The sequence below is a fragment of the Gadus chalcogrammus genome, chromosome 8 (assembly GCF_026213295.1).
Source record: "Gadus chalcogrammus isolate NIFS_2021 chromosome 8, NIFS_Gcha_1.0, whole genome shotgun sequence".
NCBI classification, from domain to species: domain Eukaryota; kingdom Metazoa; phylum Chordata; class Actinopteri; order Gadiformes; family Gadidae; genus Gadus; species Gadus chalcogrammus.
The window spans coordinates 9,994,248-10,022,105 of NC_079419.1; the positions used below are offsets into that span (position 1 = coordinate 9,994,248).

Genomic DNA, 27,858 nt, shown 5'->3' on the forward strand with positions numbered 1-27,858 from the left:
CAAAAGACCGAGGTTACCCGAGCTCCAGTACCCTGCCGAGCCATCCGGCCGACGTCGCTCTCACTTCCCTGCGAATGTGGACCAACTGATCCGTCTCAAAACGTCGACACCCGCTCTAGTTTCCCGTTAATATAGTGACCGCTACGCTGTCTGCTTCGGACGCGACCAACGAGGCGTCGTGTCAGCCGATGTCAACCGAGCAATTTGAGCCACGATCGCTTGTTTTCGCTGGGGGTTGCTAAAAGCTAGCACTACCCTGGCGAGTTAACTGGCGATAGCCTTGAAAGCTACCTCAGCGCTAGCGGACGGCGGAGCCTGTTAGCCTAGCGTGCTAGCGTATTAGCTCTGCTCTCCCTCCTCCCTCCCCCCTCCTAAATAAAACTTGATCCTGACGGACACAAGCGGCGCTGGCTTGTTGCTGACAAGCCACGATCTATTCGTAGCCGTCGCCTGGTAGTCATGTCCGGCGGACAGCCATCAACCGCCGCGGGGGGCTGCGGGTTCCTCATGTCGGTTGTCGTTCACGGGGACTCTGCTCTCCACGAGCAGGAGAAGGAGCTCCAGCAGCGGCTCCGACGGCTCTACCCCGCCGTCAACGAGACCGAGACCCCGCTGCCTCGGTCGTGGAGCCCCAAGGACAAGTTCAGCTACATCGGCCTCTCTCAGAACAACCTCCGTGTGCACTATAAAGGTACGCCGTGGCGGACCCCCGGCTCCCCGAAGCTCCCCGGTTCCCGGAGCGGGCTAGCGCTAGCTCTGCTCCGGCGCTACGTCAGCCTGCTGCGGCTTAGCGGCGAGCTAACGCTAGCCCGTAGCGGCGAGCTAACGCTAACCCGTCAGCTTTGCAGGTTAGCATGTTAGCATGTTAGCCTGATGCAACTGTGGCTAAAAACAAAGTAGGCTAGGCTACTTGCTTGAACAACAACAAGACAAGAGGACATTTTGCAAAAAAAAAAAAAAAAAAGGCCAGCTGGCGACTCTTTCCCCCCAGAGCACAGCGATCAGGACCGGGACCGGGTCGTCCTGACCCCGGTCCTCGGACACCACAACGTAGTGCAGACGCGGTCTGGTTCTTTATCTCTGTTTTCTCCAGATCGCCTGGTGCACACATTTGACTCCGTCGCAGGATGACATAATTATGCAACTCTGCGAGCTAGGACTGGTCTGTTTGGTTTGGCAACACTCTCAGTCGAGCTGTGTACTCCTCATGTCACTGTTGGGGTGCATTTATTTATAACATCCCGTTTTATTTGGATGACAAGGATATAAGAACGGCCCTGTGAAGGATTAGGTGTCGTAACGCCAGTCCCCAGTTGTGAGCAGGGCAGAATGGCACAATGCGATGCTATTACTCAGTGTCATATTTGACATTCAGGCTGGTCGTCGTGAGGGCGGTGGGACTACGAGACCAGCCAGGCTGATCACACGGGGTTTGGATGCGGGCCTCGGAGACCAGGCGAGGGTAAATCGAGGTGTGACGGGGCTGGGTGTGCTAGGCTTGCGTCTGGCCCTCCACACACGCACACACAATGTTCCACAATGCAGCGACGCCTCACCTGACTACTCCTTGTACATGTCTCGGGTCACACGGAAAACCAGTGTTACTGAAATAAAATGCAGCCGTTGTTCAACTGTTTGTTGTGCCAATCACATTAGTTGGCGTTCTGCTGTCGATTCTGTTATGTAGAACAGTCATCCACTGACTATGTTCTACTGAAACCCGGACGGGTTCGGGTAGCTGGGCCCGACCGAGCCATTAAATCACTGGGACACAATAGGAGGACGCATTAGCGAGAAATCATATCCTGGTTTTATTTGCAAATCCTTTGTCGAGTTATCCAAGATGGTCCCCTACTCCTGCTTTGATGAATGGAACATTGTTTTATTAACATTGTCAGATACGATTCATTGTGATCATTTCTTGCAAGATGTATTAGATATATTGAATGGTTATTGGGAACAGTGAGGACTAGTTGCTCTGACACATGTAACTACTAGACCACACTGATGTAACTATATAACTTGACCACACTATCATAATTAATATAACTAGACCACACTGTCATAACTTCTATCTATATTTATATATCTAGATTCTATATACAAACCAAATTCATACTTGGTATACCCATACCACACTGACATAAATAATAGTTATATCCAGACCAAACATCATAATACAACTAGAACATACTGTCCTAACTTATGTATAACTTGACCCCCTCCCTGTCATAACATCTATAACTAGACTGTACTATCAGAACTAAAATAACTAGACCACTGTCATAACTAGACTACCGGTTAAAAAATAATACAACTTAATATATAAAGAGAGAGATAATATAACTAAACTAATGGGTCATATCTTAACAAGACCACACTGTGATAACTAATGTATAACTAGACCCCACTCTCAAAATTAATGTAACCAGATAACACTGTCATAACTTGATGTAACTAGACTACATACCTAATGGATAACTAGACTAAAACGTCACAATATAACTTGTATAATGAGATCAAATAATCATGACTAGTACAACTTGATACAACTTGACTGCACAGGCATCACTGATAACTTAATGTAATATAAGTAGTCTACATGGTCATTAATATAAGGAGACCACACAATCATAACTAATACAACTGAAGATACCTAGACTACATTGTTATTACTAATAGACCAGACTTAACCATGTCTAAAAAGAGTGGTACTATTATGACTCTTGTAACTAGACCTGGTCACATCCTAAACGGTAGGAAGTATGATCCCCCCTTATATAACGCTTACCTATTATTATTATTATTATTTTATTATTATTATTATTATTATTATTAGAATTTGACCATGTCGCTCTCTCTCCTCTGTGGGTCAAAGTAAGACCCCCAAATATGCTAATATCATGATCTTAACTAGTTTCACTACATCATGTTAGTTGGGATCATGAGATTTGCGTCTTTGGTAAAACGGCCAAAGTCACTAATCTCATGATCACAATTTGAATAACTATCTAAACTAAATTAACTACATCTTGTCACTCTCTGACCTCCCCATGCAGGTCTAGGTAAGACCCTGAAAGAGGCTTATATCGTGATCCCAAACGATTAAGTTTAACTATACCTTTTCCCTCTCCCACTCCAGGTCATGGTAAGACCCCCAAAGACGCTGCCTCCGTGCGGGCCACCCATCCAATCCCAGCAGCCTGCGGGGTCTACTACTTTGAGGTCAAGATCATCAGCAAAGGGCGAGATGGGTAAGCACACACAGAGAGAGAGTGTTAGAGGAAACGGGCGTCCACCTTGGTTCCTATTTCTCATGTTTCCCATGTTTTTTTATGGTAGTGGGTCAGTGTCATCGGTGTTTAGACTAAACCGCAGTACTCATGTCGTCTTGGAAATATCCACCAAGGGATGTCTTCCAGGTGAGACCAACATACCTGAGGGTCGTTGCTTTATCCAGCCAACACAGGATGGGACGGTTGCTAGTTTGTATCCGCCATGCCTACCGGGAGCCATTGAATGGCTCAGCACAATCTTGCGGTCATTAATGATAGCATGCACACACTTCTAATGACTTGCCTTTTCCATTGGTACTGTTCATCTGACAAAATTATTAATCGTTTGACTGGGCAACTTCCAGTAGATAAGTTCAACCAGGTAATCAAGGTAAAACAATAATAGGAGTTTCTGAAAAGAAAATGTCCACTTGCCGAGGTCAGACCATACATTCCAACCAAGCTTCACACGCCTGCGCCTGGTCCGGTCGTCACCGTTACCACGACAACCTCCACAACCCAACAGGCTTGGTGTTTGATTGACCCGTCTGCACCTTAAGCACTATGTCGCTAGACAACCAATCAATCAACAAATCAATCAACGAGGGTCAATCATCTAGGGTGTGATTGGCCAGTAGAGACATTCCCCGGGCTTCTGTAACCTTCCACAAAACCTTCTACAACCTGTGGACAACATATAGTTGAGTGGGACCTGTTTCTATATGGTTTGCTGGTCCATTGACGGGCCCTGTTCCAATATGATTTGCTGGTCCAATGACAGGCCCTGTTCCATTATGGTTTGCTTGTCCAATGATAAGGCCTTGTTTCATAACGGTTTTGCAGGACTAGGTTTGCTGGTCCACTGACAGGCCCTGTTCCAATAAGGTCTACAGGACTAGGTTGGCTGGCCAATGACAGGCCCTGTTCCAATAAGGTTTACAGGACTAGGTTGGCTGTTCCAATGACAGGCCCTGTTCCAATACAGTTTATAGGACTAGGTTGGCTGTTCCAATGACAGGCCCTGTTCCAATACAGTTTATAGGACTAGGTTGGCTGGCCAATGACAGGCCCTGTTCCAATACGGTTTATAGGACTAGGTTGACTGTTCCAATGACAGCCCCTGTTCCAATACGGTTAATGGGACTAGGTTGGCTGGCCAATGACAACCCCTGTTCCAATACGGTTTATAGGACTAGGTTGGCTGGCCAATGACAGCCCCTGTTCCAATACGGTTTATGGGACTAGGTTGGCTGGCCAATGACAGCCCCTGTTCCAATACGGTTTATAGGACTAGGTTGGCTGGTCCAATGACAGGCCTGTTCCAATAAGGTTTGACAGGACTATGTTTGTGGTCCAATGACAGCTCTGTCACATTACGGTTTAAAGGCACCCTACTTCAACACCAGTTGTGGTTGCTGATTGGTCAGTACATCCAGCAATCCATCATACATCTCTGAACACGCCCATGTGTGATGTCAGTTGAGGGTAGATTTAGAAATGGCTGAATCAGGTGATTTGCAGGGCCAATGGTCCCATCCCACTAGGGTGATGCAGGGCCAATGGTCCCATCCCACTAGGGTGTTGCAGGGCCTGGTTGATACGCCCAATTGTGTGGCCATGTCATTAATGGGCACCATCTTCAGAATTAAGATGGAGGTGGCGTATTGCGTCTCTAATGTAGCCTTGACGATATCATGACTGTGTATTCTTCCTAATGGTCGCCGTGACCTTCCTCTGACTTACATCCTCATCGAACAGGGTAGGGGGGGGGGCTAGGTATGGGGGGTCCCAAGAGGGTGTACATCAACCCCCTGCCCCCCCCCCCCCCCCCATTATGATTAGATTAGTTAGTTTGATTGGCTCTGGATTTCAGTTCTGAATAGTTGAGGGCTCCATTTTGAGGGGCCCAACACTCTCCTGCCCTGCTGGCCTCAGGGTACGTCTTTAAAGTCTGCTGGAGGTTCATTGGTCACCTGTTGATGGGGACCATGTTGACCCAACGTTCATGTTAACGATGTGTGTGTGTGTATGACTTTACCTGATCCACTACAAGAAAACGTTACACAACATGACACTTTACACTCCATGGGATGCATAACTCTAGATCAGGGGTCGGCAACCCTAGGCACGCGTGCCACCACTGGCACGGGGAGGCATAATCATTGGCACTCTTAAAAAATATATATATCAAAATCTTATTTTTATATTATTATTGTTAAAAAATGTCACTGCACAATGCGGCAGCACGATCATTACTACCGATTTTCTTTTTTTGCACTTTAGTCTGTTTCGGGCATCTCTTCCCAGTGCAAATATGTTTAAATTAGTTACAGAAAGCAGTGTTCTGAAATGGGATCAATTAATAGTTTTTAAACCTATGCAATGAGTAATAGAGAAGTAAATATTTAAAATATTGTTGCAAGTGGCCTGTATGCATCGCCTTGACATGGTTTTGCAAAGCTGTACATGTCTTAAAGATATTGATGTGGATGTTTCCAACATTCTCATATATTCTCGTTTTTTACATATCTCACAGTGCAAATATATTTCTGAAAATAGTGTTTTAAGATGGGACATATGTAATTATAATATAAATGTTGCAAATATAACAACCAAAAAAACATTTAAAATGTTGATGCATGATTGTGGACTATATGGAAATAATACAATTCCACGTCTTCTGGAAATGTTTTTGGTCGCTGTGTAATTCATAATTCAGCTTAATTTTTAATATATTGTTGCTTAAGGCACACTCATTAACGAGAAAATGTCAAACTGGCACTGCATGGGGAAAAGGTTGCTGACCCCTGCCCTACATCATGGGATGCATTACCCTACATCTTAGGACGCATTACCCTACATCATGGGACGTATTGCCCTACATGTGACACATTAACCTATATGTGACAAATTACCCTACATGTGACACATTACTCTACATGAGACACATTTTCCTACATCATGGGACACATTAACCTACATGTGGCACAATGCCCTACATCATGGGACGCATTACCCTACATCATGGGACGCATTACCCTACATCAGCCGTTCTCAATCTGTGGTACGCGTACCACTGGTGGTACGCGAGCGCCCTCTAGTGGTACGCGGAGTATGAACGATTTTTTGAAGCAATTTTTTGAAGTTGAAGCAACCGTTTCTGATATCTGGGGAATCGATAACTCGAGTACTACTCGTTACAAATGAACTCGGTTGGTGGACAGGCAAACTCGAGTTTGCATTCACACAAACAAACAAAGTTTTCTGAAGCAAATGTATCAATTTTCTGTGCGGCGCCACTAACGCATGCCGTGGGCACAAAGCAAATTAAATGTATCCATTTCTGTGTGGCGCGTTCCGTGCCGTGTGCAGGCACGCCAGAATTCAAAAAGTTAATAGATGGCGGTTAAAGCAAAGCGCAGCGAAGAATTGAAATAGGCCTACTTTAAAGAAATAGGAGATCATAAGGTGAAATGTAAAATATGCCAAGCGAAATCGAGCTACCAGAGTAGCTACTACAAGTAGGCTACTAGGCGGCAACATATGCTCCTGAAACACAACGGTGAGTTCGGGAAAGCAGACCCGCAGCAACCAAGTGTGTCGGCTATGTCGGCTACGCAGCCGTAATCCCGGCCGTGTAGAGAAGATCACAACGCGTAATCCATAGTCCATTTGCTGCCGTTTTATTTGCATCTTTAAATTATTTGCAATGGTTAGGCTACTTGTTTCGTTTTAGTTTTTCGTTTAGTCGGAGAAAAGTGGACAGAGTTGCCTGCGGAAGCGATGTCTGAGATGCAGAGACCGCTTGCTACCAGTGTCAGTTTCGTACGGTGTGGAATGAGAGCTCGGGAAGGCACTATTGCGCAAGTACGCCTGCGTGCTTGCGCAATAGCATACTGCCCGAGAATGCAGTATCTCTGTCAAATCTGTCCCTGGGAAAAGTAACGTTGCTTGCGCCGAATTGAAAAGGAAACCGCTATAATGAAATAGCGGTAATATTTCCACATTAATTGATAAAATAACAGGGGATGGGAAGGGGGGATGGCTGTTTCAGAAGGGGGATGATTTTGATCATTTTAATTCCAAAGGGGGATGCCATCCCCCCTCAACTTGCGTGCTGGAAGCAGGTTGGATACTGAACCAAGTCTGAGGCTAAAGCTAACCTCAATCGACCCAGACATCACACCCCTCCCACTAAGCATGATAGGCCTAATTTTCAATGTGTGCCTGAGTACATTCTCCTTCAAACCTAAACATAGTTTATATTCTGACCTTATGGCACTTACTGCAGTATTTTTTAATACTGAATACGTTGTTTTTCTATGATACACTTGTTCTTACTCATGATAGTTTGATTACAGTGTTATCGCAGTACACATGATTTCTCTCTTTGCTGCGCATGATTACTTATAACAGGATTGTGTGACTCCAGTATTTAAATATTCATGTTCAATTCTTTGAATGTTTTGATGCAGTACAATTTACCTCACATGATTGGTTGACTGCAGTTGTTAAAATTTATATTCAGTGCTCTGAATGCTTTAATGCAGTATACTTGTTAATAACCTCACTAGATTGACTGGTATGTTATATGCCAGATGATATCCCCATTTGCTGGGTAGCCCTATTGAGGCAGTTGTTCAATTGTTAGTATTATCCCGTTGCAAGTGTTTAAATACAATACATGAGTTATAGACAGTTGGTTGCTTCAGTCAAGTCAAGTTATGTGAATAATAAATCGTGTTATTAATATTAATGCCTTCTGTGTAAACTCTATGTAGTTATAGGATAGGCCTACGCACTTTATTTTAGTTCCAGTGGTACTTGGAGAGCCAAATCATTTCTAAGGTGGTACTCATGGTAAAAAGTTTGAGAACCACTGCCCTACATCATGGGACGCATTACCCTACATCATGTGACGCATTACCCTACATCATGGGACGCATTACCCTACATCATGTGACACATTACCCTACATCATGTGACACATTACCCTAGACGGGACACATTACCTTAATTATTGGATACATTACACATGTGACTTGCATATTAAGGAAAATCGTCAGATGATTAAAACTGCTCCATCCAGTAAAACAATGTCGTTTTGGATTTGATTGAGACTGTGGCGACCTGTCAAACGAGATCTCCTTGAGAACCGGTTTTATCCAGAGAGAATTACAAGTGAGGCCCAGAACAGTCATAGTGTGGGCGTCCCTTCGTAAACAGACCCGCATTACCAACAATAAGCATCGGACCGAGCGCACAATAGCTCCAGGAATCTGTAAGTCCATAAATAGTCCATTAATTCAACACTGGAGCTAAAAATAAACCCCAACCATAACATGGGATGTGCTGTGAACCTCGCCAGATGTTTCCACACACCCAGACACGGTCGAGTCCTGCCGTTGAGCCACTCTGTCACCCAGGGGTGCTGCGTCGCTTCAGGGTCCCCCGCTCAGCTCTCCCCGGGCTCCTCCAGTGTCTCGGGGAGCTGTGCACATGGAGGATACAGGGAAATATTATGGGATGTCATAAATCAGTGTCTGGTCCAGAGAGCCGAGGCCTGGCCTGGAGACGTGACGGAGGTATGCCTCCATCTGGTCATAACATGTTATAACATGGCCTAACATGTTATGACATGTTCAAACACCTGCTTCTAGGTCTGACTATAGTTACGGCCAGACAGTCGTTAAGCAGACGTGTCATGAATACTGATTGGATTAATTAACTGGCTGCCATTAATACCCCATTGTCCATCACCATCTCTCGTCCTAATCAGCAGTATACCATCTAATTACTTGATATTGTATTGTGTTATCCATTGTAGAGCGAGTATAATTATCATCTTGTATCCTATATTTGGATCCTCGCTCGTGTCGAGCGCTTAGCTAAATTCTGCCGACATATTTGGGTGTAGTAGATTTCAATGGCTGAACGACTACAGTGTTTGTCCTTAAACACGACACCCTCCTTTAAGGCGTTTGTAGCGACCGGAGCGCGCGCGGGGGGGGGGGTGCTAACGAAGAAGGCGGTGTGAGGACGTTCATAACACGGGGTTCCTGATGAGGGTGCTTCGGTTTACGGTCATAACAATTGTTCCTAACAAGGTTGTGCTGTTTGTGTTCCACAGGTACATGGGCATCGGCCTCTCTGCACAAGGGGTCAACATGAACAGACTTCCTGGTGAGTGTGTGTTAGTGTGTGCATCCTTGTCTGTGTGCGTGTGTGTGTGTGTGTCCGTCTCGTTGCATAAAAACTCCTTCCTGCCCCAGGTACAGGCATGTACTCTGTGAGAGAGGGCAGGTAGAGCAGTGATCCTGGGGTCTGTGCTCACAGACTCACCCTGCAGTCCTCCATGTCCTGGTAGATGGGGCATCATGCAGAGGGTCAACCAAGCCTCCTCAGAGAGGGGGTTAGAGGGTTAACCAAGCCACCTCAGAGAGGGGGTCAGAGGGTTAACCAAGCCTCTTCAGAGAGGGGGGTCAGAGGGTTAACCAAGCCTCCTCAGAGAGGGGGGTCAGAGGGTTAACCAAGCCACCTCAGAGAGGGGGGTCAGAGGGTTAACTAAGCCTCCTCAGAGAGGGGGGTCAGAGGGTTAACCAAGCCTCCTCAGAGAGGGGGTCAGAGGGTTAACCAAGCCACCTCAGAGAGGGTGGTCAGAGGGTTAACTAAGCCTCCTCAGAGAGGGGGGTCAGAGGGTTAACTAAGCCTCCTCAGAGGCTTAGTCACCACCCGGATGAGAACCATTTGGATCATGGAGCCTCCTGCTCTCTGCTGTGGTTATCAGACCTCCCGGGGGGCCTCTCCCAGTCTCCACCCCAGCTGACGGCCCCGGGTGGCGGGCTGGGCGAGACCCACTCACTCCCCCCTCACCCCCCCCACCCCAGCCTCTCCCCCACCCCAGCCTCTCAGTGCACTGATAACAGCCGGCTCAGAGCCAGATCACCGCACCACAGCGCCGGAGAGATCCCCTGTGCTGCTCTCAGCCGACTTGGGCCCCACACCACACTGATAAACACTCCCGGAGGTCCTGAGTCACGTCTCCATGGGTGGAGCCTTTGGATACGAGCCTATATCAATGATGGCATGTGTTAATGTGTCCATCAGAATAAGAACTATACGATAACACTTTGTTGTCAGACAAGCCTGAAAGGTTTCTGGTGTCACAGCTAGGCCTGTCACGATAACAAATTTTTCTGGGCGATTAATTGCCCCAGAAATTATTGCGATAAGCGATAATATTGCCGTTTTTCAACTAATATAATGATAAAGTACACCCTTTCGAAGATCAATAAACCTTTATTTTTAAAGAACACTGGAACTGGACGTCTGGAAGACATTTAAAATATCCAGAATAAATTAACAAAACAACCAAAAACAATCTATTATTAACAAAAAATGCTCTTGAATAAAAACCAAACACCACCAAAAACAATAAATAAAATTGAAACACTAAATAAAAAGGATGTCAACACGATTGCGCCAGGACTCTGCCTCCCACACAGACAATGCAACAAGTTAGTAGCCGCGTTTACATGGCACATCTGATCCGCATAGATTTCTATGCGGAATAGATCTGTTCCTAAAATGTGTTCCAAATGTAGGCTAGTGTATACATGGCAGTAACAAAAGTGTCCGTTCTGTCTCTCGCGCACACCTGACACATCTCTGGACCGGCGGTTACATAATGGATGTCTTATCACTATCGGGGATTTTAAATTTGATTTTAATGAAAGCACAGCAGGAGAGAGCTTTTCTCTGCCTGCTCCTTCAATTAAGAAGGAGGACAACGCAGCAACGTCAATTTCTCGTCAGATCTTTATATTTACCTTAAGCTCCGCCGCAAACAAGAGGAATTTGGATGTGAGTCTGCAGCCAAGACTGGTGGGAGAGAGTGGTCTTATGGGAATTTAGTGACCAGGAATCCTCGAAGGTCCATTTGCGAACTACTGCAGCTGCCATCTCTCTAAGTTAAGAAGTATTTTAACGTTACCTCGGACGCGCGCGGACACTACGATACGCGAACACGTCATTAATAAACACCCATGTCCCGTCGCTTAGCAACCGGACACGCTTACCGGACTGCTTTTACGGAGTGATAACAAAGACGTGAATCAGGCAATAAATTCACTTTCCTTGACAGCAAGTTCGGTGTGCTTAAAAGTACCGACGGAGCTCAGTGGACCAATTGCGAACTACTGCGGCTGCTCTAAGTTAAACCCCAATCTATTCAGAATAAGTGTATACATGGCGATTAAAACGGACTACACCACCTCTTCTATTCGGCATAGAATCTATGCCGAACAGATAATTGTATTCCGAATGAGGCGTATACTTGATCATTTTCTGTTCCGCATAGAAATCTATGCCGAAAAGATGTGTCCATGTAAACGTGGCTACTGACACTTCACGAGGGGGTTTACTCGTTGAGCCCTGTAATTATGAGCCGGAGCCCGATTTCAACCCGACATTTGTTACTTAGGCCTACCCTGCTAAATATATATATAAATATATATAATGCATAGAACGCCGGTCACTATCGGGAAAATAAGCCCCGACAGGACGAACAGGCGACCGACGCGCAGCGGAGGTGTCTTGCTTCACCCTGAAGGGGCTTATTTTAGATAATGACCGGCGACGTTCTATACTACATCATCCCGCTTATTACAAGGCTACTTGCCAAGACGAAAAAATAACTTCACATGTTGTGTCTTTTTACAATTTATTCGTTAGCAGCATTCGTAGTGTTGATCAGCAGAGAAATAGTCCTTCAGCAGGAAACGTCCAAAGACGTTGACGTTGCTTAGCAAACGAAGACGCTGGGGTTGACAAGTTACCGGACTATCTATGCAAGTGAACGGAGCGTTCCACGGCATTGAGAAGACCCGTGTAATAAAGGCCTATAATATTTCTGTTTATGGCATAGATTTCTTCTCAGATTAGGCCAATAAAGCAATGATTTAAAAAAAAGAGTGTGAATGGAAATTATGTCGGCCGGCAAAAAATTATCGCTCATTTTAATTTATCGCGCAATTAATTGATTTATTGCCTATCGCGACAGGCCTAGTCACAGCACCTCACTCACTCAGAAGACAAACCTTAAGGGAAAACGGATACATTTAACTTGACGATACAAACACAGAAGGCCATATTCAAGTTCTATCGAAGTACATTTGATCTGGGATCACGCTGAATGTTTGGATAGACTGTTGCTCACAAGAGTACTTTAGTCCAACCCTTTCAGTAGTGGATCTCCTTATCTGTGGTTTGCCGGAAGCTGTCCAGGACGTGGTTGTGGCCGGAGACGATGCTGAGGCCATCACTAATGTTTTTCTGGTAGGCTGATTCAGAGACTCGCAGGAGGATGGCCTACAATCCTTCAGCAGATTAGTGGAGCAGTTTGGATTTTAGAATATTGGACACACACACATGGACCATGTATCACTACAGTACTGTAGAAATGTAATGTTTTGTCCTTGTCATACAATTTAATTATGGTCATATTACAACGAAAACTCCCACGTCGCCCAAAATAAATGGATCTCAAGGAAATGGATCAAATAACTGTTCTGTCATTCAAATGGGTCCGTAGTAGGATCTAACGGCAGACTGCTTGTTCGTCGGCTCCTTGTAACGAAGCCGTCCCTGAAACCAGCTCATTACTCTTCATCAGCAGGTATCATGGGTCCTAACCTCCTCCTCCTCCACCTCAGGTTGGGACAAGCACTCGTACGGTTACCACGGCGACGACGGCCACTCCTTCTGCTCCTCCGGTACCGGCCAGCCCTACGGCCCCACCTTCACCACAGGCGACGTGATTGGCTGCTGCGTCAACCTCATCAACAACACCTGCTTCTACACCAAGAACGGCCACAGCCTAGGTACACAGCGCCACCCCCGGGCTTCAGCTGGGTGCTCAAACCCCATCGGCTGCCATCAGAAATAAATTGGTTTATTTTTACACAATCTAACCAGAGGGTCGCAATCGAAACACCGGGCCACGTGGCCACATGTTTGCATATTATTTATTTATGACTGAGATATCTACGCATTTGTGTGAGTGTTTGAGACGTACATTTGTTGTTTTTATAGTTCTGCAGTGTGAATTGTTACTGACTGGAGATTAGTAAGATTCGTATTTATTTTTCGTTCACAATTCAATGGTTCAATAAAGATACCATTCATTCTAGTTGATCACAGAACATATGGGGGTTCTCTCAGGTTCCAGAGCAGCAAAGTGAGGGCAGAGTGTGGTTTGATGCTAATGTTTTGTCTCTTTTGGTCTCCAGGTATTGCCTTCACAGACTTGCCGGTAAGTTTCCTTGTCCTACAAAACATGTTGTATACTGTCTATTTCAAAATGTTTGTACCGTTAATCTGAACTTCCAAGTGGTTGAAAACACAACAACCACAGGTAATCTTGTTGATCTTGCCTTGGTTTGAGATGTACACACGACCGGCCTCTTCAAAATGGTGCCTCCCCATGCAGTTGGACCGTTTCATCCTTGTTCAAAATATCAAGGACATCCGTTGCGCCATGAAAGGACACGCACGCACATAAACACGCACAAACGCACCAGACGCAGGTCATGCATGGATTAATTGTCAAAATCGCAACGGCCTTCGCCTCCTCGTAGGGAGGAGAAGCGTGAGGGGAGAATTAAATGCTGACAAGAGAGGGAGATGCACGAGGGAGGGGGGGGGGGGGGGGGGGGGGGGGGGGGAGGGAGGCCCAGATGAAAGGGAGCGAGAGGCTTCAATGATAAGGACGGGAAGGGAGTCACTGAGGCTGAACATCAAATCGATTGAGCAGCCAAACGGGCTTGGCAGTCACCCAGCGATTCATGGTCCGACGGTGTTGACATGCACGCATATTCGCACGCATGCCCATGCACGCACACACACACACACGCCTACACATGCACACACATACACCTCTCTTCAGCTGATCAGCCCTCCATGCTGGTTGAACACCAGTGCCTGGTGGGTTCGTCTCTTCTTCCTCAAATCTAGTTCTGTAGGCTTTGTCCCGCTGAGCATGATGTCATCAGACTAGCGCTAATCTCTTTAGCACAAAGGACAACATCACTCAACTCACCCGCACAGCCAATCACAGCAGAGCTAGCGGGCTGTTGGTGCGGAGCGGGGCTTAGCTGAAGCCCTTAGCAGCTGCGTTTCTGACCAGATTCATGTCATTTGATTGAGGTATCACTTGTTTAATTGATTGGAAAACATACCAGCTTTTTAGATGGACTACTTAAGATAATAAACTAAAGAGGGACACACGACATTTAAAGACGATGCATGATAAAGGAGACCACACCCGAGGGGTATCGCCGCTGAGTGGAAGGTCACGTTCTGAGCAGCTACGTTCTGCAGTAGTGTGGTCCCTAGCCGAGAACATGTGATGTCGTCAGGGAGATGGACTGGAGGAATGATGTCATCAGGATCCAACTGACATTTGACATTCAGGATCCAAATGTCACTGAGGATCCAACTGTCATTTAGCCTCCAACTGTCACTGAGGATCCAACTGTCATTTAGCCTCCAACTGTCACTCAAGATCCAAATGTCGTTCAGGATCTAACAAAGCAGTTATGACCCGTTTAACCTTCAATGTGATTACTTCTTGAGTAAGCTCAGTTCTAGAATGTGGCCATGCACCCCCTCTCTCTTGTATCACGACAGTACCTGGGGGGGGGGGGTTACAATCCTAACCCCCGTGCTGTTTGTCCCTCAGCCCAACCTGTACCCCACGGTGGGGCTCCAGACCCCCGGCGAGGTGGTGGACGCCAACTTCGGCCAGCACCCCTTCGTCTTCGACATCGAGGACTACATGAGGGAGTGGCGGACCAAGATCCAGGCTCAGATCGACCGCTTCCCCATCGGGGAGCGCGAGGGAGAGTGGCAGGCCATGATCCAGAAGTAAGTCCGGCACTATGGTTACGGGAGGAGAAGTTCAAGGGGTTCTGAGTCGTGGCGTGCAAACCAAAGGCCATGATCCAGAAGTAAGGCTCCAGCACGGTCGTTCCAGGACTCAGCCCTATGGTTCCAGCACAATGACTCAGAGCTCTTGAACTGCTCTCAGGATGAGTAATTCAAGGATTTCTGGGTCCTGGGGCTAATACCGTGATGCAGTGATGATCCAGTGGTCATTTAGTTTCAGCACCAGGACTAAGAACTCTTTATATGCTCCAAAGATGAGACCTACAGGAATCGGATGTGGTCAAGGCATATTCATTTGATCTCAAACAATCACTATAGACGGGACACTGCAATAGGCAAAAGGAAGCAAACTAATTGGTACTATAAACCAATTAAAATAATTGGAGGAAAGGGAACTAGGTACAACCATGAAAAGACGAGGTGTAATCCAAATGTGATCACGTGTCGTGTATTGTTTCGCATGTTAAGAAGAACACTGAATAACGATAGAGACTGAATCCTGGCTAACCACACACATAAGGAACATCTGGGAGTTCTAGGGAGTCAGGATGAAGCAGTTTATCTAGATCCTCATGAATCATTTAGCACTTTGCATACACACAAGCACAAACACAAACGCACACCCCTTCCTAGTCATTTTGTTATTGAACCTACTGCAAAATGCAAATTGAGATTGTCGGTCTCGGGCGTGTATCATTTAGAGGTTTGTGATGTAGGATTTGAGATTAGGGATGCATCCTGTAATGCAGACCTGCAAAGCCTTCCTGTGATTCAGGACGATACGGATCAAATGAGCGTTAAATGAACTGCAATTACGCAGCGCTTTTCCAACCAGCGGCCACTCGAAGCCCTTTACAATACTGTCTAACATTCACCCATTCATGCACACATTCACACACCGACAGCGGAGTCCGCCATGCAAGGCGACATCCAGCTTAGCGGGAGCGGTCAGGGTGAGTTGCCTTCCTCAGGGACAACTCGACACTCGGTTAGGAGCGGCCAGTGATCAAACTAGCAACCTTCCGGTTACCAGCCAAGACGCTCTATCCCCTGAGCCACATGCCGCCCCTAGCTACCACCTAACCAGGGGTTAGTGGTGGTGTTCTACTACTCTGGTTGGTTTGTAGTTTGGGTGCTGGAGATCCACACCTCAGTGGTTTACCGTGTGTCTGTGAAGCTCCACCTCTCAGCCTTGCGTTGTCTCCCAAGGATGGTGGCGTCTTACCTGGTCCACCACAGCTACTGTGCCACGGCGGAAGCCTTTGCCAAATCCACGGACCAGGCGGTGCACGAGGAACTGGCCTCCATAAAGAACAGACAGAGTGAGTACCCAGCGTCACGCACTGGATGTGGATGTAAAGCTGGATCAGACTGTTTGTTTGAACCCAGATGGTTTGCATAAGCCTAACCACTGCATTGGAATTTTTTCATTTTTATTGCTGCTTAAACCTTGATGTTTGTGTGATTTAGATGCAACATAATTTTTGTGATGCATTCAGACGAATCCAGACTAGTTTACCTGATGTGAATCAGACTAGTTTACCTCGTGTGAATCCAGACTAGCTAAGGCAGCGTTCTGTGTGAATCCAGACTAGCTAACGTAGTGTTCTGTGTGGATCTAGACTAGCTCAGGCAGCGTTCTGTGTGGATCTAGACTAGCTAACGTAGTGTTCTGTGTGGATCCAGACTAGCTAACGTAGTGTTCTGTGTGGATCCAGACTAGCTAATGTCGCGTTCTGTGTGGATCTAGACTAGTTAACGTAGTGTTCTGTGTGGATCTAGACTAGCTAATGTAGCGTTCTGTGTGGATCTAGACTAGCTAATGTAGCGTTCTGTGTGGATCTAGACTAGCTAATGTAGCGTTCTGTTTGGATCTAGACTAGCTAATGTAGCGTTCTGTGTGGGTCTAGACTAGCTAACGTAGTGTTCTGTGTGGATCTAGACTAGCTAACGTAGCGTTCTGTTTGGATCTAGACTAGCTAATGTAGCGTTCTGTTTGGATCTAGACTAGCTAATGTAGCGTTCTGTGTGGGTCTAGACTAGCTAACGTAGTGTTCTGTGTGGATCTAGACTAGCTAACGTAGTGTTCTGTGTGGATCTAGACTAGCTAATGTAGCGTTCTGTGTGGGTCTAGACTAGCTAATGTAGCGTTCTGTGTGGGTCTAGACTAGCTAACGTAGTGTTCTGTTTGGATCTAGCTAATGTAGTGTTCTGTGTGGGTCTAGACTAGCTAACGTAGCACTCTGTGTGAATCCACCCTAGCTAACGTAGCACTGCTATCCTTCTATTGGTTCATCGTGTGTGTGTGTGTGTGTGTGTGTGTGTGTGTGTGTGTGTGTGTGTGTGTGTGTGTGTGTGTGTGTGTGTGTGTGTGTGTGTGTGTGTGTGTGTGTGTGTGTGTGTGTGTGTGTGTGTGTGTGTGTGTGTGTGTGTGTGTTACAGAGATCCAGAAGCTGGTGTTGTCTGGCCGGATGGGCGAGGCCATCGAGACGACCACGCAGCTGTACCCCAACCTGCTGGAGAGGAACCCCGACCTGCTCTTCATGCTGAAGTAGGGCCCTACGTCTCTTTAATGTTAACTTCCTCATTTAGTTATTAACGAGACCTATCTCGAGACAACCACTGACGTTATTAGAGAAGGTTCCGCTAAAATGCTTTTTGGTTATTTCGTTTGTTTCGTTGGTGTATTTCGTTTATCAAACATTGTAGTCCTATTCTGTTCTCTGATTGGCCGTCTCTCCCTCTGCCCCACCCCCCCAGGGTGAGACAGTTCATTGAGATGGTGAACGGGACGGACAGTGAGGTGCGCTGTCTGGGCGGCCGCAGCCCAAAGTCCCAGGACAGCTACCCCGGCTCCCCCCGGCCCTTCAGCAGCCCCAGCCACAAGGCCGGCAGCTCCACACCATACCTCACAGGTACGGCCAATCAGAGCAGCCCTGCCTCACAGGTACGGCCAATCAGAGCAGCCCTGCCTCACAGGTACGGCCAATCAGAGCAGCCCTGCCTCACAGGTACGGCCAATCAGAGCAGCCCTACCTCACATGTACAGCCAATCAGATCATGTTTCCCTACAGTACATTTAGTTTGATCGTCTTTTTATACAAATTCAGTGTGACCAGTTGCTCCAGTATGATTGATCACATCCTAACCGTAGTCTAGAATGATCCATCATTCACTGCTACCACTGGCTTCTACTTGCCTGATATAGCACTCTATCAACACCTTGATGTCTGATCTATTTCAAGACCTTTCAATGACGAATCGATCTAAACTGTTAGGCCGACAGTGTCTGCAATAGGACGGTGTCGACCAGGTGAACTGTCCCCTCCCAGGTGTGTGATCGCTCTCTTCTGCGCCCTCAGGGTTCGACAGCAGCTGCTGTAACGGTGTGACGACCAGCAAGAGCCACAGCTCCTCCCCTCACGCCCACAAGCCCTGCCCCCCTGCCACTAGCCCCGCCCTCCCAGTGTCCGACGTCAGCCTCAACGGGACCAGGACTCAGCCAATCAGCAGGTATGGCACTACCCCTCAACCTCGTGGACACGTCCAGGCATGTTGCCACGCCAACGGCTACATGAGAATGTTAATTTGGCTAACGAAAGTGGCCTGTGGTGTTTGAGCTTCAGCTAGTTACAGGGCCGATCTTAAAGCTGTGTTTTAGGCCAAAAAAGTAAGGAGACAATTGTATTGCAATTACATAAAGAGAAAGCTTGCATGCTTAGCCTCTTAGTTAGCCTCCCTTTTAACCATTTGTTAGCCCTTATACCAGCCAGTCTGTGTTCCTGTTACTCTTCGCCTGTTCGTTAGTCTGATAGTATATGTTTCAGCCTGTCACCTGTTGGGCCGCTAGCCAGTCAGTTGACCAGTTAGCCCTTCTACTAGTCAGCTAACCAGTTTGTCAGCCCGTGGGTCCGTCAGTGTACTGACCGGTCCTTCCTCCTCCAGCGACGTGGACATGGAGGTGGACCACTTCACCAACGGCGTGTCAGACTCCTTCTCCAACGGCTTCCTGAACGGAAGCACCAAGCACGCCGCGGAGACCCCCGACTGCGACGCCGACATGGGTCAGTACCAACCTTCATTCATAAAACCAGACGCTTTACTATCCTCCAGCACGTCTTACTGTTATGTGCTGATGTGTGCGGAACACATTGAATGATTTGTTCCCCTCCCCCGTGAGAGGCCCTATGGGTACATTCCTCTGTCTGACCCTGAGATCTGATTGGCTGGGGTCCCAGAGGTGGAGTCGGGCCAGTCCAAACGGCAGCTGTGTGGGGGGAGCCAGGCGGCCATCGAGAGGATGATCCACTTCGGCCGGGAGCTCCAGAGCATGAGCGAACACCTCCGCCGGGAGTGCGGCAAGAACTCAGCCAATAAGAAGATGCTCAAGGTAACCTTTGACCCCTGACTGACGACTAGCCCTGTCTGCTAGGCAGACAGGGCTAGAGCTATTATACCTTTCGAATAATAGCTCTACACTTAAACCGTGATATAACGCGGCCGTTTGGTTCCACAAATCGACGACCACTTTATTCCCAGAAGCGGGTTAAATTGAGATTTTCACTGTCCGTTCTTTAGAATAGTTAAAGAAAGGAAGTAGTTGACATAATCTTCTTCTGTGGTGGACGGTGTGTCAGTGACCACTGCAATGACTGCCTCAGCGATCCACTGTGTGGCGTCGGCTTTAGCCGATATATATCCTTTGCTTGCAGATTTTAAAGGGAATTTTGTATGTCTGAAAACTTGGTTGCAACAGCGCTGAGTTGTATCTGGATTTGCGATATGTCAAAGCATGTGATAACGGGTTTAAGTATACATCCCAAAAAGCATGAGTAGGTTTGCTGCCCTCTAGTGGTTAACATCAGAAAGTTCTTCGCATGTTGAACAAAACATAAGGGGTGTTTCGATCCATTGTGTTTGTGTGATCTTGGAGCAAAATGATTGGACTTTTTTTTTACTTTTTGCAAATCAACCCATTCACAAACAGCTTGTGAAGCCATGGTCATAAACACTAACATGGCTCCATCGGTCTCTCTGCCTACCCTTCTCTCCCCTCTCTCGCTCTGCAGGATGCCTTCAGCCTGCTGGCCTACTCAGACCCCTGGACCAGCCCCGTAGGATACCAGCTGGACTCCATCCAGAGAGAACCTGTCTGCTCCACGCTCAACAGTGCAATACTAGGTAGGCCTACTTGGCAGTGTGTATTATAATACTAGGTAGGCCTACAGTGCAGTGTGACTTAATACTGCACGCTACCCACAAGTCCCACTACAGCGCAGTATGACTTGGCCTAGGTAGATCTCCACCACACCGTGTCCTATAATAGGCAGGGCTTGGGTAAGCGCCCCATTACATTGACCCGCTATCGCCCCAAGCATTACGGTGCCGGCCGTTTCCTGGATAAGGGCTGCAGCATTCACTGGACCATTCTCGTGATTTGACACGTCTAATCCTGTCTCTCCCTCTCTCCCCCTCTCTCTCTCTCTCTCTCTCTCTCCCTCCCTCCACCAGAGACCCATAACCTCCCCAAGCAGCCCCCGCTGGCCCAGGCTGTGGGCCAGGCGGCCCAGTGTCTGTCCATCATGGCGCGCTCCGGCAGCGGCTCCTGCGCCTTCGCCACCGTGGACCACTACCTGCACTAACCCCGCCCCCAACACACACACACACACACACATACACAGACAGACATAGAGACGGACACACAGACAAAAACAGACAGATGCAGACAGACAGGCAGATACTGACTGACAGACGCACACACCGTGACTGACTGACAGACGCACACACCCTGACTGACTGACAGACGCACACACCCTGACTGACCGACAGACACACGCACACACACTGACTGACAGACAGACACACGCACTGACCGACAGAGACACACACTGACGGACAGAGAGACACACACACACACTGACAGAGAGACATGCACACACACACTTACAGACGGAGAGACACACACACACACTGAGACACACACAGACGTACACACAGACAGAGACAGACGCACACCTTATAATGGATTCCCTCTTCTTTGCGAGCCCCCCCCCCTCCCCTCTAGCCAGAGCTGTGACATCGCTCAGACGCTGCTAGCCGAGAGTAGCTAACATCAGAACACTTTTTACCCCCAGATGAAGACTGCAGCGCTATAAGTGCTCGCCACCCCCCCCCCCCCCCCCCCCCCTCTCTGGTCGAGCTAAGCCCCGCCCCCAGGTGTACGTACGCCTGAGTAGCGAGGCACGCGCAACATCAACGCACTTCATCGAGCTAACGGGAGCTAGCCTGCTAACGATAACAGGCCTGCCAACAGGAGCAGGGTGGCTAACGGGAGCTAGCCTGCTGACGAGGATTGGTAAGCCTTAGGGGTGCTAGCCTGCTATCGCTGGCTACCTAGCCTGCTAACAGATGTGCACCGTAGCTAAGTGGCTGACAGGAGTTGGTCAGCTAGCAGATGCTAGTCTGCTAACCGGCAGTTGGTCAGCAAATGTTAGCTAGCCGGCTAACAGATGCTAGCCTGCTAACGGCAGTGGGTCAGCTAATGGTAGCTAGCCCGCTAACGGAAGTTGGCTAGCCAGCACACAGGACTGTCGCGGTCCAGACACTCGTCTCATCAAGGCTTTGCGGACCGAGTGCACGTGAGCCATGTGCCCGTGAGCCGACGGCTACGACAGAACCACAGACCCTCCGCCTCCCGGGGGGGGGGTGGGGGTGGGGGTGGGGAGGCAGGAAACCTGTGAGATGCATGAGGACTCCTGACCTCCAGGGGGCGACCTCACCCCCCCCCCCACCACCACCTTGTTTCGTCTGTTATATTTTGGCGGGAGATGGGGCCAGGGGGGGGCGATATGTTACTCCCCCTTTTGTTTTTAGGTTTTTCTCCCCCGGGGTGACATGGCATCAGACGGATGAGTAATATTGTTATTTTTATTCTAATTATCATTATCCAGATTGTTACTTGCATTCACAGTATATTTGTTAAGCGCCCGAGTGTCACAACCGTAATAAAGTTCCCCCTCCCACTCCGTCTAGCACCGATGGCTGTGATGTACATGTTGACCGTTAATATCATCCACCCGCTATTAGCTATGTATCCAGACCAATGGACACCTCCTCCACGCTGGTCATTTCATGTTAGACCCCAGTATTAGTGGAACGAGGACACTCGCCCAACGTCCAGAAGAATCGCTTCGATTGATGATCATTGAAGGGTGACATATTATACCACCAGGTGTGAGTAATTAGTTATTACAAGCCGTTTTGAAAACCTGCCTCTTCTGACATCACAAGTGGGCGTGTCCACCTAGATGTGTGCTGGATAGATCCGCCTACCCAGTGGAGTGTAGCGAACGTTGCTCATCTATCCATAATACATCTAGGTGGACACGCCCACTTGTGATGTCAGAAAGGGCAGATCTTCACAACGACTTGTAGCCGTTCACACCCACACCTTGCGGTATGTCACCTTTTCAAAACGATTCGAAAGTTAGTGAACGTGTGAGCGAGGGTAAACTTCCTCTTCTATGGACGTAGCCACACCCCGACCTCCAGACTGATACCTTTTACCTTTTTATGATTTAGATTTTTGATATGTGTTTATATTAACCCTTTATTAACCAAGAACTCAGGAGCCAGCCTCTGCGTTCTCCTCTGATTGGTCCAGAGCGCCGAGATCCCAACTGTCAATAAAGGAAGCGGTTGGCCATATGTTTTGATATGTATGAATTGAACCCGGGTTCCAGCGACCGCTTAGGACCGGTCTGAACAACCCAGTCCCTCCCTCCCGCATGTCTTTATTCTTTTTTAGACGGGCCACTCTCCTTCTGTCATCGTTTCCGCCCTCCTCCTTTTTTCCCTCGCCCCTCCACCCCATCCCAGTAAGAAACCCGTCTGAAGTCCAGTATGGTCCGACCCCAGAGCCCACACAGAGCTCCCTGCATAGCCCGGTCCCGGTACTGGCGGGTCGCGGGCTGAGGCCTCCTCCCGGTGTTGGACCGGCCCAGAGTCGGACGACTCGGCGCTCGTGTTCGTTGGTCTGGATGGAGAGCAGTCACAGCTTTAGAAGTCTTTCTAGACGTGTTTTGAGTGCGTGTGGACCCTGTGCATGCCGTAGTGAGCAGCTGGGTGTGGTTCTTTCTGGCGGGGCCGAGGCCCTGCCGTGTGGCCCGTGGCGGTTGCTACATGATGTGCAATGTGTGTGTGAGGGTGAAAACGATTTCTATTAAACATGACAAACGACAGCTTGTCTGGATGCTGACTGACGCTGGGGGAACGATTCAGGAGGGGGAAGTCTCGGAGGGAACTTTAACATATCCTCAATGTTTGATCCCACAACTTAACGAGTGCGCTCTTAAACAAGTCTTTAGTTTGTTTAATAGCACCATAGTGAAAGTTAACCTTATCCATTATATATTTTTTAAGTACCGTATTGTAAGATATTACAGAAGTACCAACAATACATTGACCTTTATTTTGTACCGTCAGTGAGCATTTGTTTAAAACAGGTAAAGTTTAAAATTCTTAGTTTAACAAGTATTTGATTTAATCTTCAACCGTTTATCAAAACTAGTGAAGTGTATCGTGCTTCCTCATCTTGAGTGTGTCAACTAAACTAATTTCCAATGACTTTGAAGGTCACCAGTGACCTTTTAAACCCAATAAATCCAGTGAATGTTTATGGAGAAATCAAGTTAACATTCATGAATATCAGACGTTTAGTTTATTGTACAGGGTTATATTCCACTTCATGTCAATATCACACATTTCAAAACTATACAGAAGTTATACAAAAATCCCCTAGTCAGTACAACAGGGGTGCCTAGTTCTGGCTTGGGGCCTCAATGCTTCTACACCTTTAGGTTCTTTCCCGTTAAGTACAATTCAACCCACACTCGTCCCATCAGACGGCAGCCTTATGGATGGATCAGATGTTTTTTGGCAGGGTAGGAGAGCACAAGTGTACAACGTGTCGTTTAGGCTTCCACCTTGGGCCGGCTGACCCTTGACCTCTTCAGCTGGAGACTGCCTGCTTCCTGTGGAGCCAGCGCTGCTTCATCCGCTCCGCCTTGGCCTTGTGTTTGGGTGCTGAGGGACACATCGCCACGGTAACCAGACATTCGTTACTGTCACGTCTACGTTCTGGATGACTGAATGCTTAAGCTCTGAATCATAATGGGGTGGGTTATCCTAATTTACAAATACATACAGTTTTCATACTTAAGTAAACCGACTAGTACACCACTAAAGATAGTTTATAGTGGTTTCAAACCAGTGCCAACACGGTGGTGATTGTGTGCAATACCAGGCATTTGCCACAGGTGGTGCTGTTATACACATTTAGCCATTACTGTTTAGTTAACTCACCCCAATTCTTCCTCACAAACTCCACAGACGGCGCCTTCTTGGGCCCCTTGTTCTTGAGAGACAGGATCGCCTTATCTGCAGAACGACATCAGTTCAGACATCGGTCGAACAGAGAAGCTAACACAGCTAGCGGCCTAGCTAACATTGTAGCCGTCTCTGTAGAGGTCGTCCATGTTGGGGCGTCTCTTGTCAAGAGGCCGGCCGTTGTTGTAGCAACGCTCAAATTGAGACGGATAATTGTCCGAGGACTTCTGCCACAGAGTGTAGCTTGCATGACTACCAGTCTTTTCCCTTCAGGCCGTAGTACCAACAGTTTGAACTTTAAACTCCCCTCTCCATCACACGTCTGTGTGGACACACCCACCTCTGAAGTCACTTTAGGGTCGACGTTGAAACGGCAAAACGACACAAAAAAAGAGCAACACCGTAACGGCCCACTGGCCAAACGGATCACTGCAGCTCTCTGAATAGAGGCCACTTAATTCATCCCACAAACCAAACTAGTCATAAAGAACTTGTTACAAGAGCCAAAACGGCGGCGCAGCGTCTCCCTACTTGTGGTCCTGCGGCTGCCCAGTCCATAGAGCCGGTCCTGGACGAAGCCCGCCGCCGCGCGCTGCTGGGCTGCCGCTAGCGTTAGCTCATTGACTAGCTTCACTGTGTAGCCCCCCTGCAGGCTGAGGGACAGAGGTCAAGATAACTGATGATTGGCGAACTAAGGAACACACAATTAAAAATAAATTAAAGGGCAATTCCGGTATTTTGAACATTGAGCCCCCTTTCTGGTATGTCTAGGATGAAATAGAGATGTTAACATCCCTAAACCTTCGTTTTCAGAAATGTGAAACTCATCGAGTTGTTAGTGGTGTTCGTTGATGTTTCTCACCGGAAACGGCAAGGAGGGTTGGTTGTAGTCTTTTGACTCAGTTCTCCGTATCAACAGTAGGGCTAGAACCGAGCGAATAGACTACAACCCGTTTCCGGTCTCTGTTTCATTTACATAATGCAGATTTACAAAATGCCAAATAAAACACGACAAACTGTATTTCGCTACGATACTTGATGAGAAACATCAACGAACACCACTAACCACTCGAAGAGATTTACATTTCTGAAAAAGAAGGTTAAGGGTTTTAAGGACAGTTTTGTGAATGCCCATAGCCAGCCATTGTGAAGCAGGTTGGGGCGATTCGAAATTAGCCGAGAGAGGACCAATATTCAAATTATCGGTGTTAACAACTATTTCATCCAAGACAAACCAGAAAGGGGGCTCAATGTTCAAAATAGCAGAATTGTCCTTTAAATTAAATGAAGGAGTCCAATTTGACAGAATGCGCACATAAACACATATGCTTATTATTCCTTTATATTATATTAGATAATATGCAACTTTTTTTAAATATAGATTAGGAAAAAAAGTTCAAATCAAGTACCATGTAATTAATTAATTACCATGTAATTAATAGTTTGAGAAATCCATATTTACTTCCTAATTTTCCCAGATGCGTCAATCTCCTCCCCTGATCCAACTCCTTCGTCATCGCTCTCCTCCTCCGACTCTTCTTCACCTGGGAGGAAAGGTTAGAGTTACTCACAATCGGTATTAGTCATTCATCTGAGCACAACAGAAGTTCTCCATATAGTTAGACAGAGTCTAGCTCTAACCCTAACTCTATGGCTTCCACCAAATAACGGACAAGACTTTAATAACTCATCTTGTAGTATTCTCTCTTAATGGTTAAAGTTCAGCATGTTGTGGTGTGAATGTATGATTGAAATGCAATCTGGCAGAATGGAAAGCAGTTACCTTCATCTTCATTTGGTTTCTTCTTCCTAAAAGATGATCAAAGTATGGTTACTTGAGATTCATTTGAGCCTAATTAATATAAATACTAGTCCATTTATCATGACCACACCGCGCTCTTACTGTGGAGGAGCTGCCTCGATTTCCTCCAAGACGTCATCAGGGAGGAGTCTTCTCTTCTGCAGACGGAGTAGGACGACATTGGTTTAATAAAATGTTGTTGGGAAACAGTCATGGTGCCTTACCTTGCTAGTACAATGGAGTTGAATAACTTCCTCCATACTATGAGCTTACTATGTAGGTGAAATGGTTGTGGGGAACACTTTCCTATCAACTGTTGAGTCCCTAAGAGGCAGGTTGCTAAGGAAGTTAGCAACTATGCTTTTGGGAAATTAACCCCTGTACTTGATTCACAAGGGAGGGTCATAGGGTCAACTCCCCGTACACACCTTCTGCTCTTGGAACAGCTCATGTCTCTTCCTCCGCTTCTCCTTCAGCTGTAATTTCTCCCTGTGGAAGAAGAGATGGACGTCACGAAGCTGCATTCCCAAAGACGATAGCACCCCACTGATACCTCAATGAAGGTGAGCCAGCATGCAGGTGTTCTGCCAATAAAATTGTGCTACCTAGTGGTTCGGCGCATGTCAAATATATTGACTCGTGGTTTAGTAGTGGTGTAAAATACATACTCTCTACCCCTGAAATCTCAAATTAAGACGTTATAATATAGTATCAAAATATGTTCCCCGTATTCATCGAGTGAACATGGGGTGGGTAGTTGTGTAAAATAACGTGATTCTGCAGTGTGAGCATCGTTTGTTCGAAGCAATCGGGCGACAGTAGCTCAGGAGGGTCGGCGGGGAACATGGAGGTTGCTAGTTCGATCCACGGCTCCTCTTAGCCGAGTGTCCCTGAGCAAGGCACCTATCCCTAACTGCTCCTGAAGAGCTGACTGTTGCCTTACACCGTGTGTGATTGTGTGTATGAATCGTCGTAGTTCGCTTTGGATAAAAGCGTCCGAGAAATCCCCTAAATGTATGCAAATGCAATTGGTCTACAAGTAGGCTAACAAACATAAGGTCGCATTTTTTGACAAGGTCCTTGATAGAGACTCTGACAAGGGAGAATACATCGGCAGTACCCAGGCCTCCCCCGGGTTGGTCTCCTCACCTCCGGGTCGACTCCACGGCGGCCGCCCTGCTCCGCTGCGCCGCCGCCCGGGACGTCTCCAGCGGCACCTCCTCCGGGGCCTCGTCCTCGCTTGGGTCCAGCGCCAGGCTGAACTCCTCCGACATGTTCAGGGGTTAGATGATGGCGATGCCTGAACGACTGTTTTGTTGTTGGTCCCACGCTGGCTGGCCAACGTGTTGGTGAGTGGAGGGCTCTACGTAATCACTCCGCGCCGCCCCGGTGTGGTCGCAGTACTTCCGGCGATGGAGGGGGCGGTCGGACGCCCCCTGGTGGTTGAGG

At 47.6% G+C, this 27,858-nt stretch overlaps 2 protein-coding genes across 2 annotated transcripts; one reads left to right on the top strand and one right to left on the bottom strand.

Moving 5' to 3' along the window:
• On the top strand, positions 1-25,014 carry ranbp9 (RAN binding protein 9). The gene is made up of 14 exons (XM_056595904.1): positions 1-691; positions 3,143-3,254; positions 9,406-9,458; positions 12,989-13,156; positions 13,565-13,587; positions 15,016-15,200; positions 16,431-16,543; positions 17,664-17,772; positions 17,982-18,136; positions 18,584-18,734; positions 19,167-19,285; positions 19,460-19,611; positions 20,291-20,402; positions 20,733-25,014. Exons 1-14 carry the CDS (start codon positions 460-462, stop codon positions 20,861-20,863), a joined length of 1,815 nt encoding a protein of 604 aa, XP_056451879.1. The 5' UTR covers positions 1-459; the 3' UTR covers positions 20,864-25,014.
• Positions 23,709-27,849, bottom strand: nol7 (nucleolar protein 7). The gene is made up of 8 exons (XM_056595907.1): positions 27,559-27,849; positions 26,838-26,898; positions 26,512-26,567; positions 26,392-26,417; positions 26,071-26,152; positions 25,140-25,261; positions 24,585-24,659; positions 23,709-24,305 (listed from the first exon to the last, which is right to left on the bottom strand). The coding sequence occupies exons 1-8, from the start codon at positions 27,681-27,683 to the stop codon at positions 24,232-24,234; spliced, it is 621 nt and encodes a 206-aa protein (XP_056451882.1). The 5' UTR covers positions 27,684-27,849; the 3' UTR covers positions 23,709-24,231.
• Between the last annotated feature and the right edge of the window lie 9 nt (positions 27,850-27,858).

Excerpts from the sequence above, each read along its gene's own strand:
- ranbp9 (XM_056595904.1), top strand. The coding sequence starts at position 460 with ATGTCCGGCGGACAGCCATCAACCGCCGCGGGGGGCTGCGGGTTCCTC. Across the intron at positions 692-3,142 it reads CCTCCGTGTGCACTATAAAG|GTCATGGTAAGACCCCCAAA; the intron begins GTACGCCGTGGC and ends CTCCCACTCCAG. Across the intron at positions 3,255-9,405 it reads ATCAGCAAAGGGCGAGATGG|GTACATGGGCATCGGCCTCT; the intron begins GTAAGCACACAC and ends TGTGTTCCACAG.
- nol7 (XM_056595907.1), bottom strand. The coding sequence starts at position 27,683 with ATGTCGGAGGAGTTCAGCCTGGCGCTGGACCCAAGCGAGGACGAGGCC. Across the intron at positions 26,899-27,558 it reads GCCGTGGAGTCGACCCGGAG|GGAGAAATTACAGCTGAAGG; the intron begins GTGAGGAGACCA and ends CTTCTTCCACAG. Across the intron at positions 26,153-26,391 it reads GAAACCAAATGAAGATGAAG|GTGAAGAAGAGTCGGAGGAG; the intron begins GTAACTGCTTTC and ends CTTTCCTCCCAG.